Genomic DNA, 17,193 nt, shown 5'->3' with positions numbered 1-17,193 from the left:
ACATCTCTTAGAGTGGGGTTACTTCTGCAGATGATCATGCACTTTTGTTGCTTATGATTTACCCTGTTTAAAACTAATACGTGTGTGTATGTATATATACATATATATATATATATAAATATATATTTTTTAACTAATTTCCTTCTTAGAAGTTATCTACCACTGTTGGGTGTTTGGGGACCAAATTGGGAACATGATCTGAGAGTGCCAGGGTCTTTATGGACCAGTCCAGGATACAGGGCCTTCCAGGATTCTGGGGATACAAAGTAACTCCTTTATAGAAGATGCTTGTGCATCCTGGATTATCCAGGACTTATGCCAAGTTCAGATATTGGTTGCAACCTTAGTTTCCAATGTTTTCTCTATGAAAACGCTCATTAAATGATGCCATGTGCCCCCAGTATTTGGTTTGGAGAAAATAGTTAGTGTCTCTTTGTTTATATTCTGCCCTGTTTCAAAAATGGATTGGAAACAGTTTGGAAAGATACGAAACAGTATAACAGGATCGAATAAGAAAGAAAAGTCTAAGAGAAAAGAAGTCATAGAAGAAAAAAATGGAGGTAAGAATGAAATGAATATATACGCCAAGAAGGCGTATACACTTTCTGGAGTGGGGTGGATATGGAGAGAGACAGCCAGATGGCATTTCTTAGCTGCTAAAAGAGACACCTAAAATCCAACCACTATTATATTTAATGCCTTGTATATTAATATTTCCCCCCACATGAACCACCCCAGCTCTGAAAGAAGGAGACGTCAGTCATTTAATCTGTACTTAATGAGTCCTCACTGTGCGCCTAGTGCTGTGTCTTTAGCTTTTTCTTCCCAGGGGACTGGCCTGTAATCCCTCAAATCCTTTTACCATGGAGTGGAGGAGAAGGAAACATTTACCTCTCTACTCTGTTGGAATTGGTAGGGAGGCGGTGGTCATGCGTCTTACCCTGCCCGTTTGGAAGGAGGAGGGTATACAGTAGAGCTTGTGTCGCTGCTGTTTATCTGTGGGGAAATTAGTTTTTCAGTCCTGTCTTGCTGCTGGTTGGAATGTGCTGTGTCTAATGGCTGCTGGACGCCTGCACAGCAGCAAGTCACGACTTAATTTAGTAAGATGAGATCACTGCCTCAGAGCATCTTAAAAAAAAAAAAGAAAGAAAGAAAGAAACAAACCTCCCTAGGTCTGGAAACTAGGGCTCTACGACTCTCACAGATGAGGATCCCTTGGAAAATAGGGCTTGTTCACAATGATGACAGGAAAGTGCCTTTGGTCAAACAGCTGTTCGTAAGCCCATCATGCAGGAATCCAAACCTCACATCAATTTGCCTCAGTTCAGTTTGAAGGCTGTGGGTTTTTCCTCTCCCCTCCTCTTGATTATGTCCCATAAATCTGGTCATGGACCACAGGTGGCTGTTGCCTGAATGGCTTTGTTGAATTTGTTCTGAAGAATGTATTTTCTGAGAGAGAGAGAGAGAAAATGGTCACAGATGCAGTACCCTGACTCTCCCTCTCTCATTGTTCTGGCCCAAGTTCAGAGCCAACGTAAACATCAATCAAATTCAACCAGCTGGATCTAAAATGATCTCCTAGGAGGCTTGTTTGCTTCATAGTAGGCTGTTTTATCAAGAAAAGGAAATAGTCAAATGGGCTATTATTGCTTTAATTCTAAGAGGTGGCCACCTCCTCACCTTGGAGGGAGCAGTTACCCTGTTTGGCTTCTGCCCCTGGGCCAAAAATTGATGGAGCACAGTTAATGGAAGCTCTCCATTGAAGAAGTGTGGCAGAGGTCACCAGTTGCCATTGTTGGTCTTCCTCAGGCTTTCTTTTTTCCCATTCTCCCTTTACCCACCCTGTCAATTGCATTTGCATTGAAATTCACTGGCTATTAAAAGCTGAGATTGAGTCAAGGTGGACAGCAGCAAGAGAGTCAGATTTAAACAAAAAGTCATGCTTTTAAGATGCTTCAGTGCTTATTGGTGGAAGAGAGAATTTTCCACCTGGAATTGAAATTTATAACTCCATGTAGAGACTTCCCTGGCGGTCCAGTGGTTAAGACTTCGCCTTCCAGCGCAGGGGGTGTGGGTTCAGTCTCTGGTTGGGGAGCTAAGATCCTGCATGCCTTGGGGCCAAAAAACCAAAACATAAAACGGAAGCAATATTGTAACAAATTTAATAAAGACTTTAAAAATGGTCCACATCAAAAAATCTTTAAAAAAAAAAAAAGACTCCGTGTAGTGCCTTCTTCTGTGGAAGAGAATTTGAGCTTGCACACTTCATTGCATGCAGACGTGCGACGTGATGGGAGCGTTGCTCTGAATGGGGCCGCGGGGTAGAGGAACCGTGTGGGCTTCGTGCCCACCAGCATGGCCCCACAAACACGTTTCATGTCCCTGTCCTCACGTTCTTTTACTGATTTTGTTAAATGACTAATGCTGAATAATCAAGTCAAAAGCTAGAGACACTCCAGAAAGGGATTCTCCCAGCAGAGCGTGATGGTGGGATCCCAGAGTCATCCTCTTTGATTTGTTAAAATCATTAGTCAGTGCACGCTCTCTTTTTCTCTTTTACATAACTATCAATTGTTGTATTGAATTAGTAACCCATCGGCACGATAGGCGAGATGTGAAATTGGGTCACTTAAGGTGACAGTGTTGCTTGGTGCCTGCCTTCCCAGGGAAAGGGGTGGATGTGTGGAAGCCTGTGTTCTAGGATCCTGACGGTGGATCCCAGAAGGCGGTCAGACACCTAAACACATGTTTCCTTTTCACAGTTCTACAGGTATTTTCTCTCATCAAGGTTGCATAATAGTTCTCTTTTCTTCATTCCTCTTGTAACTTTCCTTAAAATTAAAGAAGACATAAATACTCCCCAAAGTGAGTGCCTCTCTGATTTCCAGGATGCAGCCTGTCCCTTCTGCCTCTTGCCACCCAACCCCTAGGTCAGTGGTTCTCAAGTTGTGGGGGGTGTCTGTGGCTCCGTGGGGGGTCCCCAAGTTCAGGTTATTTTCATAATAATACTAAGCTGTCATGTGGTGTTTTTCATTGTGTTAACATTTGCACCGATGGTGCAAAAGCAATACTTTTATTTAAAAAAATAATAAATGTTTGAAAAAATCTGCTTTAACTTCTAATGTGGTTAATAGAGATAGATATAACTCACATAAACAAAAGCCCTTTGGGGTCCTCAGTAATTTTTAAGAGGGTAAGTATTTATTCCCTGTAGCTTCTAACACCTAATTAACACTCAGATATTTCATTGAGAGAATCCAAAGCTTGTGTTACATATTTTATTACCTTTATATATAATGTGACTTTTTGTGCATTTGTTTTACAACTTATTTCAAAGGAACATAAAACATGTTTCTTGCCATTTTAAAGCTCAGATCAGTTCAGTGATTGTTACAGTACTTCCAGCAGTCACAACAGTCACAACTACATTTTGTGTTTATATTTCAGTCAATAATAAATCAAAAGCCATAGTAGTTCCTTACATTATACCCTCAAAGAGGAGTGTCATTTGATGTGTCAGAGTGATCCAAAGGCCTCATGATGGTAAATTATAATAGAAATATTAGTGACTGAAATTTCAGGCTACTGTGGGGCAGTTAGGCAAGTTTCTACTTGTGTGGTGTTATTTGGAAACTTTGCTATTAGTCAAAGTGGAACAGGTCTTCTATCCCTCAGTCTAGGCCAGAAAGCTTTTTTATAATCATTGCTTAGGCTTTGAAGAAGTTAACTCCACCTTCAGCTTCCTGTTTCTGTCTGAGTAATTTCACACCAAATAGTCATTTAGAGTAGAGGTTGGCAAGCTATAGCCAGTGGGCCAAATTTAGTCTGCTTCCTGTAAATAAAGTTTTATTGACACACAATCACACCCATTTGTGTACATATTGTCTGTGGGTGGTTTTGTGCTGTGAGGGCAGAGTTGAGTAGTTGTGACAGAGACTGAGTGGCCTTCAAAGCCAAAAATATTTACTATCTGATCCTTACAAGAAAAAAAGGTGTTCGTTCCTGCTCTAGAGTTTACTAACCTAAGGATTCTTCCTTTAGGATACTCACAAATGAGATTCATCAGTGATACAAATAGCCACGTTCCTAATTTGGATAAATTGTATTCTTGCCCCATTAAATTAATAAATCTCTCATATCATTATTAGGCAAAACACAGTTTTGGGGAAAAAATCATAATCTATTAAATTAGTTCATGAAAATAGGGGCTAATTATTTGAGTTGATTCTAAGTGATAACTCTTAATTTATGAATCTGTAAGTCCGTCTGTGCAATTACTGATTTTTGTTTTGTTTTACATTTTTCCAGTCCTCTTCATTCTTTTGTGTAGATTTAAATCTCTGGTTGTCATCTTCTGCCTGAAAGACTTCCTTTAACATTTCTTATAGTACAGGTGTGTGGGTGGCAAATTCTTTCAGCTTTTGTGTGTCTGGAAAGGTCTTTATTTCGCCTTCATTTTTGAAAGACATTTTTGCTGGGTATAGAATTCTAGGTTGACAGATTTTTGTTTTTGTTTTCCTTTCAGTACTTTAAAGATGTTGCTCCACTGTCTTCTAGCTTACTCCCCTCCAAAACCCCTCCAACCTCACTGGGAGAAATCTTTCTTCTCTTTGTTTCTCTATAAGTAACTTGTCTTTTTTCTCTAGCTGGTTTTAAGCTTTTTCTTTTTTCTTTTTTTTTTTTTCTGGTATGCGGGCCTCTCACTGTTGTGGCCTCTCCCGTTGCGGAGCACAGGCTCCGGACGCGCAGGCCCAGCGGCCATGGCTCACGGGCCCAGCCGCTCCGCGGCATGTGGGATCTTCCCGGACCAGGGCATGAACCCATATCCTCTGCATCTGCAGGTGGACTCTCAACCACTGTGCCACCAGGGAAGCCCAAGCTTTCTCTCTCTGTATTACTGGTTTTAAGCAGTTTGATTATGATGTGATTTAGCTTAATTTCCTTCATGTTTCCTGTGCTTAGGGCTCATTTAACTTTTTGCATCTATGGATTTATTTTTTCATTGACTTTGGAAAATTTGTGGCCATTATTTCTTCAAATTTTTTTTCTGTCTCACTCCTACACTCCTTCAGGGACTTTGATTACATGTATATCAGGCTCCTTGGAGTTGTCTCACAGCTCATTGATGCTCTGTTCATTTTTTACGTCTTTTTTTTTTTCTTTGTGTATTTCATCTTGGATAGTTTCTGTTGCTATGTCTTCAAGTTCACTAATCTTTTTTTCTGCGGTGGCTAATCTGCTGTTATAAACTTAAAATATAAATCTATGGCAAAATAGACATATTTAGAGAATACATCACAGCTAAATTAGGTGCTGAATTTTTCTTTTAAATTTATTTATTTATGTATGTATGTATTTATTTTTGGCAGCGTTGGGTCTTCATTGCTGCACATGGACTTTCTCTAGTTGTGGCGAGTGGGGGCTACTCCTCGTTGCGGTGCACGGGCTTCTCACTGCATGGCTTCTTGTTGCAGAGCATGAGCTCTAGGCACGCAGCTTCAGCAGTTGTGGCACTCGGGCTCAGTAGTTGTGGCTCATGGGCTCTAGAGCGCAGTCTCAATAGTTGTGGCACACAGGCTTAGCTGCTCTGCGGCATGTGGGATCTTCCCGGACCAGGGCTTAAACCCGTGTCCCCTGCCTTGACAGGCTAGGTGCTGAATTTTTTGACTTACTTCTCTTGTAGACCTTTTTCTTTTTTAAAAAAAATTGAAATATAGTTGATTTACAGTATTGTGTTTCTGGTGTACAGCAAATTGATTCAGCTACATTTTTTTAAATATTCTTTTCCATTTTGGTTTATTAGAAGATATTGAATATAGTCCCCTGTGCTATACAGTAGGACCTTGTTGTTTATCTATTTTGTATGTAGTAGTTTATATCTGCTAATCCCAAACTCCTAATTTATCCCTGCCCTTTCCCCTTTGGTAACCATAAGTTTGTTTTCTATGTCTGTGAGTCTGTTTCTGTTTTCTAAATAAGTTCATTTGTATCATACTTTAGATTCCACATATAAGTGATATCATATGATATTTGTCTTTCCCTGTCTGACTTACTTCACTTAGTATGATAATCTCTAGGTCCATCCATGTGGCTGCAAAAGGCATTATTTCATTCTTCTTTTATGCCTGAGTAGTATTCATTGTGTATAGACCACATCTTCTTTATCCATTCGTCTGTTGATGGACATTTAGGCTGTTTCCATGTCTTGGCTATTGTACATAGTGCTGCTATGAACACTGGGGTGCATATATCTTTTTGAATTAAGAGTTTTCTCTGGATATATGCCCAGGAGTGGGATTGCTAGATCATATGGTAGCTCTATTTTTATTTTTTTTAAGGAACCTCCATACCGTTCTCCATAGTGGCTGCATCAATTTACATTCCCACCAACAGTGTAGGAGGGTTCCCTTTTTTCCACACCCTCTCCAGCATTTATTACTTATTAATCTCCGATAGACATGATTATTATTTTTTTTTTTTTTAAGCGAAGGGCCACATTTTCCTCGGCCTCAAACTGGATTCTTCTTTGGGCTTTCATAGCTAAGCAGATGGTGCCGTAATCTACCTTGTCTTCCAAATCAAAAGTCCGTTAAGGAACCCTTGGCCCCCATGTCCATCAACAAGTCTTATTACCTGTGCTCCCAAAAGAGATCTCACCTCCATCCACTTCTCTGCATCTTCTGTCACGTCCAGCTCCAAGCTACCATCCTCTCTTCCTTTAATGACAGCAGCAACCTCCTCAGTAGTTTTTGAACTTCCTTCTACATTTGTCCTGTTTTGATCTGTTCTTCCTGCAGCATCCACAAAACGACAACCAGGCCATGTCACTCTGCATTTTAAAACCTCTGTTGGCCTCCAATTAATTGCATTTTGAATGAAATCCAAACTCTTTTCTTGGCCTTCAAGATTCTTGGTCTGGGCATGCCTCTCTACCATCAGCTTGGGCCACAATTTCCCTCTTTTGTTCTTTGGCCACAATCCACAGAAGAATACATCTTACCTTGCAGTCTCATACAAGGGATCCTATATACTGAGTTTCAATGAGTTTTAAGGTAGATAAGCAGGATGCATCTTATAGCCTGTATATGATTCTGTAGTCATAAGGACATAAACATGTCATAGTTTCATTGGCAGTACTTCTTTTTCTTAATGTTACATAAAATTGTGGTAAATCTTACAATTGATAGCAACTTAAACTTGATGACTTATGGTATCTGAAACAAGTTTCCAACAATGGTGCTTATTACCTTTACTCTCCAAGGTACATTCTGATGTTTTCTAATGTATCCTGTTTATTCCATTTCATTGGATAAAACAAACCAAAAAAATTTGACTTGACATCTTCACTCTTGAGTCACAGCTTGAAGTGTAAAAAACTGCTCTAGCCACTCAGTTCCTTTTTTGTTCCCCAAATGCACCAAACCCTTTCTTGCCTCAGGGTTTTTGCAGATGCTGTTCCCTCTGCTCTTTTCTGTTCTTTGCATGGCTGGCTCCTCATCTGTCCTGCAGGTTTCAGTTTAAATGTCAGCTCTTCAGAGAAGCCCTCCTTGACTGCCCATCTAAGTGAGTTCTTTTTCTCCCCCCTTATTCTTTTTCCCTAGGCCCTTCATAACACTTGTCACTGTTCCTTCATAACATTTGTCACTGTTTGTAATCCTGCCCTTGTTTATTTTCTACCTGTCCGCACCAGAATGAAGGTGAGGCCAGATATGCTGTATCTTGCCATAGTGTCTGCCATGTAGTATGTACTCAAAATATCCTTGTCAGCTGAATGAATGCTACTGGTTTAGAGCGCCTCTGCCTTGGTGAAAATCTTTATATTTACTTCAAGGTCTACGTAGGGTTTCTGAATCTCAGCAGCTTTGGATTTAATTTTTCAAAAGTCCCTACTTTGGGGCTTCCCTGGTGGCACAGTGGTTGAGAGTCCGCCTGCCAATGCAGGGGACACGGGTTCGTGCCCTGGTCTGGGAATATCCCACATGCCGCGGAGCGGCTGGGCCCGTGAGCCATGGCCACTGAGCCTGTGCGTCCGGAGCCTGTGCTCCGCAATGGGAGAGGCCACAACAGTGAGATGCCTGCATGCCACAAAAAAAAAAAAAAAAAGTCCCTACTTTGTCCTGGCTATTGTCCTGTATATGTACGTTTGTGTCTTTCTTGGGAGAAGCCTTGGGGGCGGGGGTGGGGCAGTGGTGAGCAGCCAATTGGAGGGAAGTGGAAAAGATTAAGAATGGGGAGGAAGGGCTTCCCTGGTGGTGCAGTGGTTGAGAGTCCGCCTGCCGATGCGGGGGACATGGGTTTATGCCCCGGTCCGGGAAGATCCCACATGCTGCCGAGCGGCTAGGCCCGTGAGCCATGGCCGCTGAGCCTGTGCATCCGGAGCCTGTGCTCCGCAACGGGAGAGGCCACAACAGTGAGAGGCCCACGTACCGCAAAAAAAAAAAAAAAAAAAAAAAAAGAATGGGGAGGAAGACAAATAAAGGAGAGTAAAACTTCATCCTATGTTTTTTTCCTTTCTTCCGCTAGTGCCTAGTTTTAATCTGAATGTTAAATATATATTTGTACAGGGTGTGATGTGTGGTCTAAATAGTTAATGTTATTAATAGGCATTGTGTATTCCTGTAACTTTGCTTCTCCTGTTGGGTATGACTTGATTAATTCTTTGAAAAAAAGGTGCTGGGGCAGCTGCAACAGCGTTCTTGGCTTTTTTAGACAAATTGTGATTTTCTTTATTTGACCCATAGCATGCAGAATTGTATTCCACCCTATGAAAAATTTATAATCAACTTCTTACCTTTTAGGCACATAGAGATGAAATCCAGCGCAAATTTGATGCCCTTCGTAACAGCTGTACTGTGAGTATTAACCAAAGATGATGAAAATAACATGAAACTAAAACTGAGAAGGAAAGGGGGACATCTCATTCTAATATCAGTGACTGATTTTTGATATAAACTTTCAAATTGAAGCAGTTAATGCGGTCAAACTGATTTGGAAGTTTCTGAGCCTCAGATAACTTCAGTGTCTTGTGTTCCTGCCAGTTTAAAAAAAATTAAACCATTCTTCGTGTTTGAAGGGGAAGGCTTGTTGGAATGGTCAAAATAATTCTCACTGCAGAACCACTAATAGATCTCAGTAGCTGCCACAAAAGTCCCATTGGAGCTCTCCTTCCTTCTCCAATCTAGAAGGTTCTGTCTGAGACTGGCCCCAGATGGTAAGGGGCAGTTAGACATGTCAGGCTTCTCCACCCTACTGCCTCTACAGAGAGGGAAGACCAACAAGTTCTTCTCCTGGGGAATCTACAAGTGTTAACTTCCTAACAGGCAAAATCTGGCTTCCTAACATGCAAATTCAGAATCTAGGACTCTTTGGGAGTCGTTATTTCTATTGAGAGAAGTCAACTCCAGGAGCAGATAAGCATCATTCATAGGTTATGTAATAGGGTAGGATCAGTGGAAACTCAGAGTCTATTTTTGATCAGAGAGAGGGATTAAAATAGGCCCCTTTCAGAAGGGACGGATGTTGTCCTTATTCATGGTTCTACCTCCTTTCTTTGGTCCTTTCATTGCTCTGTTACCTCCTTAGGCAGTTCTCAGTCAGCTTGTCTCCATTTGTATTGTTTGCATCTGTAAATTTCCAGAAACACCCCTCCACCTCCTATAGGCATATTTTCTTTTCTTGTAATGAACTCCTTCTTTCCTCCTTACCTACTATAAATGGGGCATTAAGTCCTGGTATATGCTCCCCCCCTCTTGCCCCCCCGCTTCATTTAGATATAAAATGCACACAACAAAGTACATGAAGTGCAACTAATATTAAGCATATAGCTGGATGGATTTGTATGTGTATAGACAACTTGTGTAACCACAACAAAGATCAAGATACATAACATTTCAGCTCCCAGAAGGTTCCCTCCTCTCCTCTTCCCATCAGCATCCTTTGCCCTAAGGGTAACCAGTATTCTGATCTCTGATACCACACCTTAGTTTTTCCTGTTCTTGAACTTCATATAAATGGAATCATAGAAGATGTGGTCTTTTGGGTTTAGCTTTTTTTGTTACTTAAATTGTCTCTGAGGTTCATCCATGTTGTTGCATCCATCGAGATTTTGTTATATTTTAATTACGGTGTCGTGTTTCCAGTGTGCGTATAGAACTGAAGTTCGTTTATCCGTTCTCCTGTTGATGGATGTTTGGGTTGTTTCTGGTAGGAATAAAGCTATTAGGAACATTCTTGTACAGGTCCTTTGATGGCTATAAGGCCTTGTTTCTGATGAGCATATACCCAAGAGTGGAATAGCTAGGTCATGGGACGTGCCTCTGTTTCACTCTAGTAGGTACCTGGCAGATGGAGTTTAGGTCTATTTCCTGTTGCCAGTGGCTGGATCTAGGGTGAGCTTGCCTTAACATTATCTGTTGATTTCTTCCCTTCCTTGAGGAATTGATGCATTCTGTTCCTCTACTCTTTTGCCTTACTTTTTTAGTTTCTTATTATCTTGGTTTCTTATTTTACACAAGAGTTATGTGCTTATATTACATACATGCTCATAAATGATCACTGAATAAAATATAGATCATTTTAGGACTGTGACTTTTTTTTTTAACATTACTATTTTTTCCTAAAATAAACTTGGATGCATTTTAAATGTGTACGTCAGTAATCCTGTTCCATTCATCTGGAGTTTTCTTTTCTCCTTTTTTCATCTTTTTTTTTTAAAACATCTTTTTTTTTTTTTTTACAACTTAAGGAATAATCAGAGTACAATAACCTGATGAGTTTTGAAATGTGTGTATATTTGTGAAACCAGCAAAACAATCAAAATAACAAACATAGTCATCACCCTCAAGAGTTTCCTTGTGTGCCTTTGTAATCCTCCCTCCCCCCCCATTTTTAAAATTGCAAGTGTAGTTTTAATGGAATATACCAATATGTAGAACAAATTTGGTTACTTTCTTATGTAACTTTTGTACTCTCTTTATCCCTCCAATTTGCTTTTTCTGGCACAGTGACTTCTAATCCTTCCTTTAGTTACCCCTGGCATTCTGTGAAGAAGCCTTTGGGGGCCTCTCCCAGTGGGAGGGGGAACCCAAGAAAGTGATCCCCACCCACATTTCAGCTAGGGCAGCTGGGTAGCTTGGGGGTCCAAAACACACGCTCTGGAGTCAGATAGACTGGTTCAGATTCTAAATTGTCTCTTGGTAACCTATGTGATGTTACACTCCTGAGGCTCCATTTCTTTGTCCATGAAATGAGATGACATTGTATGTCCTCAATTCCAATACACCATTGATTGTAAAATGCATAATTCATTTAATTACTGCTCTTTGCGGGGCTGGGTGAGGGAAGAGAGACAGCTGCTTAGCTGCAATATACATTCAGATTTTGGAAACAGTAAAACCTAGGAAACACTGAGTCATAGAATCCGAAACTTGGTAATAATACCTGGGGTTCCTGCAAGAATTAGATGATGCATTGGTGTTTGTACAGGGCCTGGCCCACAGAATGCACTAATCAGTGTTGGTTGCTATTATCATTTTATTATATTGGATTTACCACAGAATCTTGTGTAGAAAACGGTCCTGCTCCTTAAAAAAGTTTGAAAACCACCACTTTAGAACAACACTTGACAGCAATGGTAGATCTCAGTTATACTTTCGCAAGTTCAAAGGCTGCTTTATAGACACTTTAGGAGAGCGCGATAGATGTTCCTTTCTCGTTGGTGCTGTCCAGGATTGTCGCCGCTGGCAAATGTCATCTTTGTTACCGGTGGGAACTCCTATAATAGCTCAATCAATTGGAGCTCCCAGTTAGCAGCTTTTTTTAATAAGCTCATGAGCAGTAAGATTTTCGAGCTCAGGCCATTTCTATATTTTGAAGAGATTTAAAAAAAGGACTTGATTCAATCTGGCACCTAAAACCCTACCTAAGTCTGTTTTGGAGAGGAGTTGGTGGGCCAGCATATGACACGGTTTTAATTATGAATCAATCTGTCAGCTATAAGATTAAAAATAAATAATATGCAAATAGCTGCCTTCAAGAAGGAATGAGGCATTAAAATAGGATGTCAGCCCTGTGTCTTTTCAGCCCGATACTCATTGTCTGGCTGGTGTCTTCACCCCCGACATGCTCTTGGACATTTACCAGGTAACGTTCCCTCTGCTGGTTGCCCAGTCAGGTGTGAGAGGTAACACATGTATCTCGGAACCACGAGGTGTGCTTAAAAAGCAACTGATAGACATCTTCAAAAAAAGTTTTTTTTGGACACTGAGAGTAGATAATTTTTTTATATCCCTGTTTTCTGTTAGAATTGTACCAAGATCTCTTATCTGTAAAAACAGCATAGAAAAGAGCTCTGCTGGCCCTTGCATTATGAAGCTATCTCCCTCATCTTTTTTTTTACCACTAAGATGGAATCAGCCTTGCAGTTTATCTTTCCTGCCTTCTATCCTTGGGGTTGAAAGCTTAAGAGACTCATAATACAGGAAACAGATCATTTGCCCTCGGTGTGGAGGGAATATACCCACAAAGTAGACCTAAGAATTCTCTTTGCTTATAACCTGGTTCAAAATCACAGATAGCCCATTATTCTTTTTTCTTTTTTTTAAACCACGGAGATCATTAATTTACTGCCTGTGTCTCAGGTCCGCCCAATATCTGTGTGTGTCTAACACTCTGGCAACTCCAACAGAGCCACAAGCTCAACGTGTTACGGCTTTTGGGCAGGAAGGACATACGAAACGTCCGAATGCGCTAACATGCTTTCACGAGGCCTCGGCTGCTTTCGTGCAAGCACCTAATCCTCCTCTTGTCAAACAGGCATCATAGAGATGATGACAGAATACAGAGCCAGTCATCACAAAGTGTGAACAGAAGTCAGAGACCCCTTGAAAACAGGGTGACGACAGGAAATAGAAGGACTCTTCCTACTCCAGTGGCCGGTCGAAATGAGAGTAGTAATCTTGGCACCTCCCTGACTTTTTTCGAGTGTTTCTTCTTTAGCATTTTATAATCTAATTTGGGGAGGAGGAGAAGAAGTGACAGAAATGGGCTTATTATAAATTGCATTTTTTTTCATGAGTCAAAGAAAGGGAGTAGGTACCCAAAGGCTTAAATATGTCTTTGAATGACAAGTAAATTATTTTGGCAGCATATATATTCTTATGTGGGTAGATTTTCTGTAGTCTGTTTGCTCCCCATGGGGCACCATTGGTGCCTCAACATCTTGGTCACTAATTTTTATCCCATGTATTTCACATGATGCGTTAAAGTAGAATAGCACGCAAGAAAAAGCCAAAACATTAAAACCAGAGCAACAGAGGAGGTAGTCAATATAGTATTTACCTCCATGTCAGGTGGAGAAACCAACCCAGCCAAGTTCAAGGTGGCTTATTTGGGGCTTCCAGAATCCATTTTATAGCGCAGCTTCCAGGCCAGTTTGCCGCATCAGTCTTGTTGTTTTCCTTTGGGGGCAGAGGTAGAAGGAAGCACAGTGGAGACATTTGCAGTCTAGGAGGAAAACCATCTTAAGGAATGGGTTTACTGCATTGTTTACTCATTGTTTCTGCTTTCAGGAGATTTAACCACGTCACACAAAGGGTGATACAGGGTTCCCTGTGAGGCAGAAGTGCCTGCTAGGAGTGACAGACTTGCAGTTTTTTTCCTTTTTTTTTAACCCTGATGAAGGAGGTTTAGCCAAGAACCTGACCAGATAACCTTTATTCCCCCTCTTGTAGCTGATAGCGTTACACAAACCGTAGGAATTAACATGGCTTTTGATATTAAAATACAAATTACTAGACCACTTACTGCATTAAAAGCTCATCAGCACAGTTAACAAAATGAAAAGCTGTGGCCACATTGAACAGATCTACTTAATTGACGTTCTTTAATTCTATGTGCCTGGGAAGATTTTTTTTTTAATTGATAGTCAAAGTAGGTTAAAATAGGGAGTTAGTCATGGAAACAGTGGCAACATTTCAGAAACTAAGTCTACTCTGGGTTTGAAAATGGGAAACAATTAACCATAGACTCAGAGGCATTTCCTTTTAATTTACTCCTTTTAGTTATGTAAAATTTAATTTACCGCCGGTGCGCCTCATTCCAACTATTATTAGAAAATTGCCCTTAAACTTCTAAAGTATTATATATAAAAGCCCTTTGCAAGTGCTGGTACTAAACCTCAGCAAAGAGAACAGGAAAGCTAAATGCGCTGAAATTGAAATCATTCTGCCATTGAGCAGGGAAATCATTTAGTAAAACCAGATTAAATCTCTCTCAGTAAAATGACAATTTCATATACATGCCTTCCCACTTTCTGATAGCCATCTGCATAATAAGAACCATTTAAAGTGATGCTGTCATACAGTATTATTTTTCAGGATTATTCTGAGAGTCCCTTAAATTTTTTTTTCCTTTTGTTGCATGAACTTAAATTTATTACCTAAAATATTATTAAAATAACTCTTAGTGTCCTTCACTCAGTCTTCCGTGATAAGAACTTTCTTTTGCTTTCTAAGACTGTTTCCCAGGATAATGTCCTGTAGATGGTGTCCTGGGCGTTTTAGCTTAATTAGCAGATTGTGATACCAGTCTCTCTACTATTCCTCTTTCCTCAGTTTGCATTTTCCACATTCTATTATCGTCCATGAACTTGATCTCATTTAAAGTTGCCCCTTCCATATGGCAGGCACTTTTGATTGATTTGTTTTTACCATATTTTCCCGATGAATCCTGAGTCAGAGAAGAATCCGAGACATTTCTTGTTCTCCCACAGCATATGTGTGTTTGGGCGCTAAGGGGGCGGGTGTGGGAGATTGAGTTTGGCTCACAGGGGTTGGATGGGCAAACGTGAGCTGCACACTGATCGTCATTATCATGTAGGTTCAAGTGCTGATGGCTCTAGAAGCAATTTCTCATTTCAGATCAACTTGCTTGTCTGCGTAACCGGATTCCTTTCCTCTTAGGTAATCACAGACCTGGAGGAGCAGCTAAACCAGCTGACGGAGGACAATGCTGAGCTCAACAACCAAAATTTCTACTTGTCCAAACAACTTGATGAGGCCTCTGGCGCCAGTGATGAGATCGTACAGCTGCGAAGTGAAGTAGACCATCTCCGCCGCGAGATCACGGAGAGGGAGATGCAGCTCACCAGCCAGAAGCAAGTAAGGATTGTAAACAATGTCAGAGACTTCCCCAGGAAACTTGGAACCCCTTTAGATTTTAGAGGAGGTGCCAGTTGCATCTCTCCCAAGGGTTCTCAGACTGAGCCTGTCCAGTAAAAGGGCTCTTTTTTATAATCATGTCTGTGTTTATTTGTTTTTTTTTTTTTTTTGCTGTACGCGGGCCTCTCACTGCTGTGGCCTCTCCCGTTGCGGGGCACAGGCTCCAGACGTGCAGGCTCAGCGGCCACGGCTCACGGGCCCAGCCGCTCCGCGGCATGTGGGATCCTCGCGGACCGGGGCACGAACCCGTGCCCACTGCATCGGCAGGCGGATTCTCAACCACTGTGCCACCAGGGAAGCCCATGTCTGTGTTTTGAAGGCTTGTGGGTTTTAAAAATGGCTTTTAGAAGTGTCTAGTTGGTTTGGGGTTTTTTTTTTGTTTTTTTGGCCGCTCCGCACAGCATGCAAGATCTTAGTTCCCCACCATCCCTATGGAACCCGTGCCCCCTGCAGTGGAAGTGCAGAATCTTAACCACTGGACTGCCAGGGAAGTCCTTTGTGTGGTTGTTTTTGATTTTGATTTAAAACCATTAAAAATAGAATAGAATGCTTCTGTGAGCCACTTTATTTTTACGTATTTATTTAAAAAAAATTTTTTTTTGGCTGTGTCACATGGCCTATGAGATCTTATTTCCCCTACCAGGGATTGAACCCTGGCCCTTAGCAGTGAGAGCTCAGAGTCCTAACCACTGGACCGCCAGGGAATTCCCGAGCCACTTTATTGTTAAGTGTGGTCTCTTTTCCCTGGTCTTCCTCCTGGTTCTTTCTATAAGATGACGGCAGAAATGGCCCTTCATCCATTCTTGTCTGGTCCCTTCATTCTGTAGGAGAAAAAGATAGTGTCTTTCAGACCATAGTTAGAAACTCCTGCTTTTCTGAAACTGATCTGACAAAAGTAACATCTGGGAAATCCTCATTTGACACAAAGCACAACTCAGTGATACCGATTTGCAGACGATGGAGGCTCTGAAGACTACCTGCACGATGCTGGAGGAGCAGGTCATGGACCTGGAAGCCCTGAACGACGAGCTGCTGGAAAAAGAGCGGCAGTGGGAGGCCTGGAGGAGCGTCCTTGGTGACGAGAAGTCCCAGTTTGAGTGTCGGGTTCGAGAGTTACAGAGGATGCTGGACACTGAGAAGCAGAGCAGGTGGGACTTCCTGTTGGTAGAAAGCCAATGGCAGGTGACAGCAGCAGGATCCAGCTCAGAGCTACCAGCAGGGTAACCAATTGTCCCAGCTTGGCCAGCACTGAGCAGTGTCCTGGGGCATAAGACTTTCAGTGTTAAAACTGGGAGACTCTTGTGCAAACCAGAATGGGTCTGTCATCCTCATTGTAAATACAGACAGTGCCATTTGGCAGTAGATGGTGACCACTTACCCCATGCAGGGCCCTGGGAGTCAGCAGGGAGAATATCTCAGTGCTTTCTTTGTAGAAACTCTTTTCTTGGGTTTCTAATCATTGTGACCATGTAGCAAGACCATCACTGTTTCGATCCTGGTCATTCGTGACGCAAGTCTGCCTTCTACACCAACCTTGGCGTTATTGACAGTTCGGGCCGGATGATCCTTTGTTGCGGGCACTCTTCTGTGCGCTGTAGGATGCCGAGCTGCATCCCTGGGCTTGCCCCACTAAACCCGAATAGTGGCTCCTTCCTCCTGTTGTGACAACCCCAAACATCTCCACACATTGCCCAGTGTCCGCTGGGGGGCAAAATCACCCCCAGTTTGAGAACAACTGCTCTATAAGAACAGTTTTTTTTTCCATTTCTTGGTAGGAAATAATTTCAGGTAGTATCTTTTCTCTGTGTTCCCGCAGTCCTCCCAGCATAGAATTCCCTTCCTGCTGGGGTCACAGGTGGGAGGGTTGTGTACTGCATGCTGCTGGGGATGCTGTTTGCACTGAAGATGTCATAGATATGAAGATTTATTATGACAGTTTAACAGCTCACAGCAGCAGTTTTTGCACTAACAAAAT

General features: G+C 41.7%; 1 protein-coding gene across 1 annotated transcript in view; it reads left to right on the top strand.

The window, feature by feature from the left end:
* Positions 1-17,193, top strand: part of CIT (citron rho-interacting serine/threonine kinase) — a 171,074-nt gene that overhangs the window by 118,919 nt on the left and 34,962 nt on the right. Inside the window, 3 exon segments of the mRNA XM_030860370.2 lie at positions 8,799-8,852; positions 14,961-15,158; positions 16,173-16,366. Coding sequence (XP_030716230.2) covers positions 8,799-8,852; positions 14,961-15,158; positions 16,173-16,366 — 446 coding nt within the window.

The sequence above is a fragment of the Globicephala melas genome, chromosome 13 (genome assembly GCF_963455315.2).
Source record: "Globicephala melas chromosome 13, mGloMel1.2, whole genome shotgun sequence".
Classification (NCBI taxonomy): Eukaryota; Metazoa; Chordata; class Mammalia; order Artiodactyla; family Delphinidae; genus Globicephala; species Globicephala melas.
Note: the sequence above shows the minus strand (reverse complement) of the source record. Positions and strands in the feature narration are given on the sequence as shown.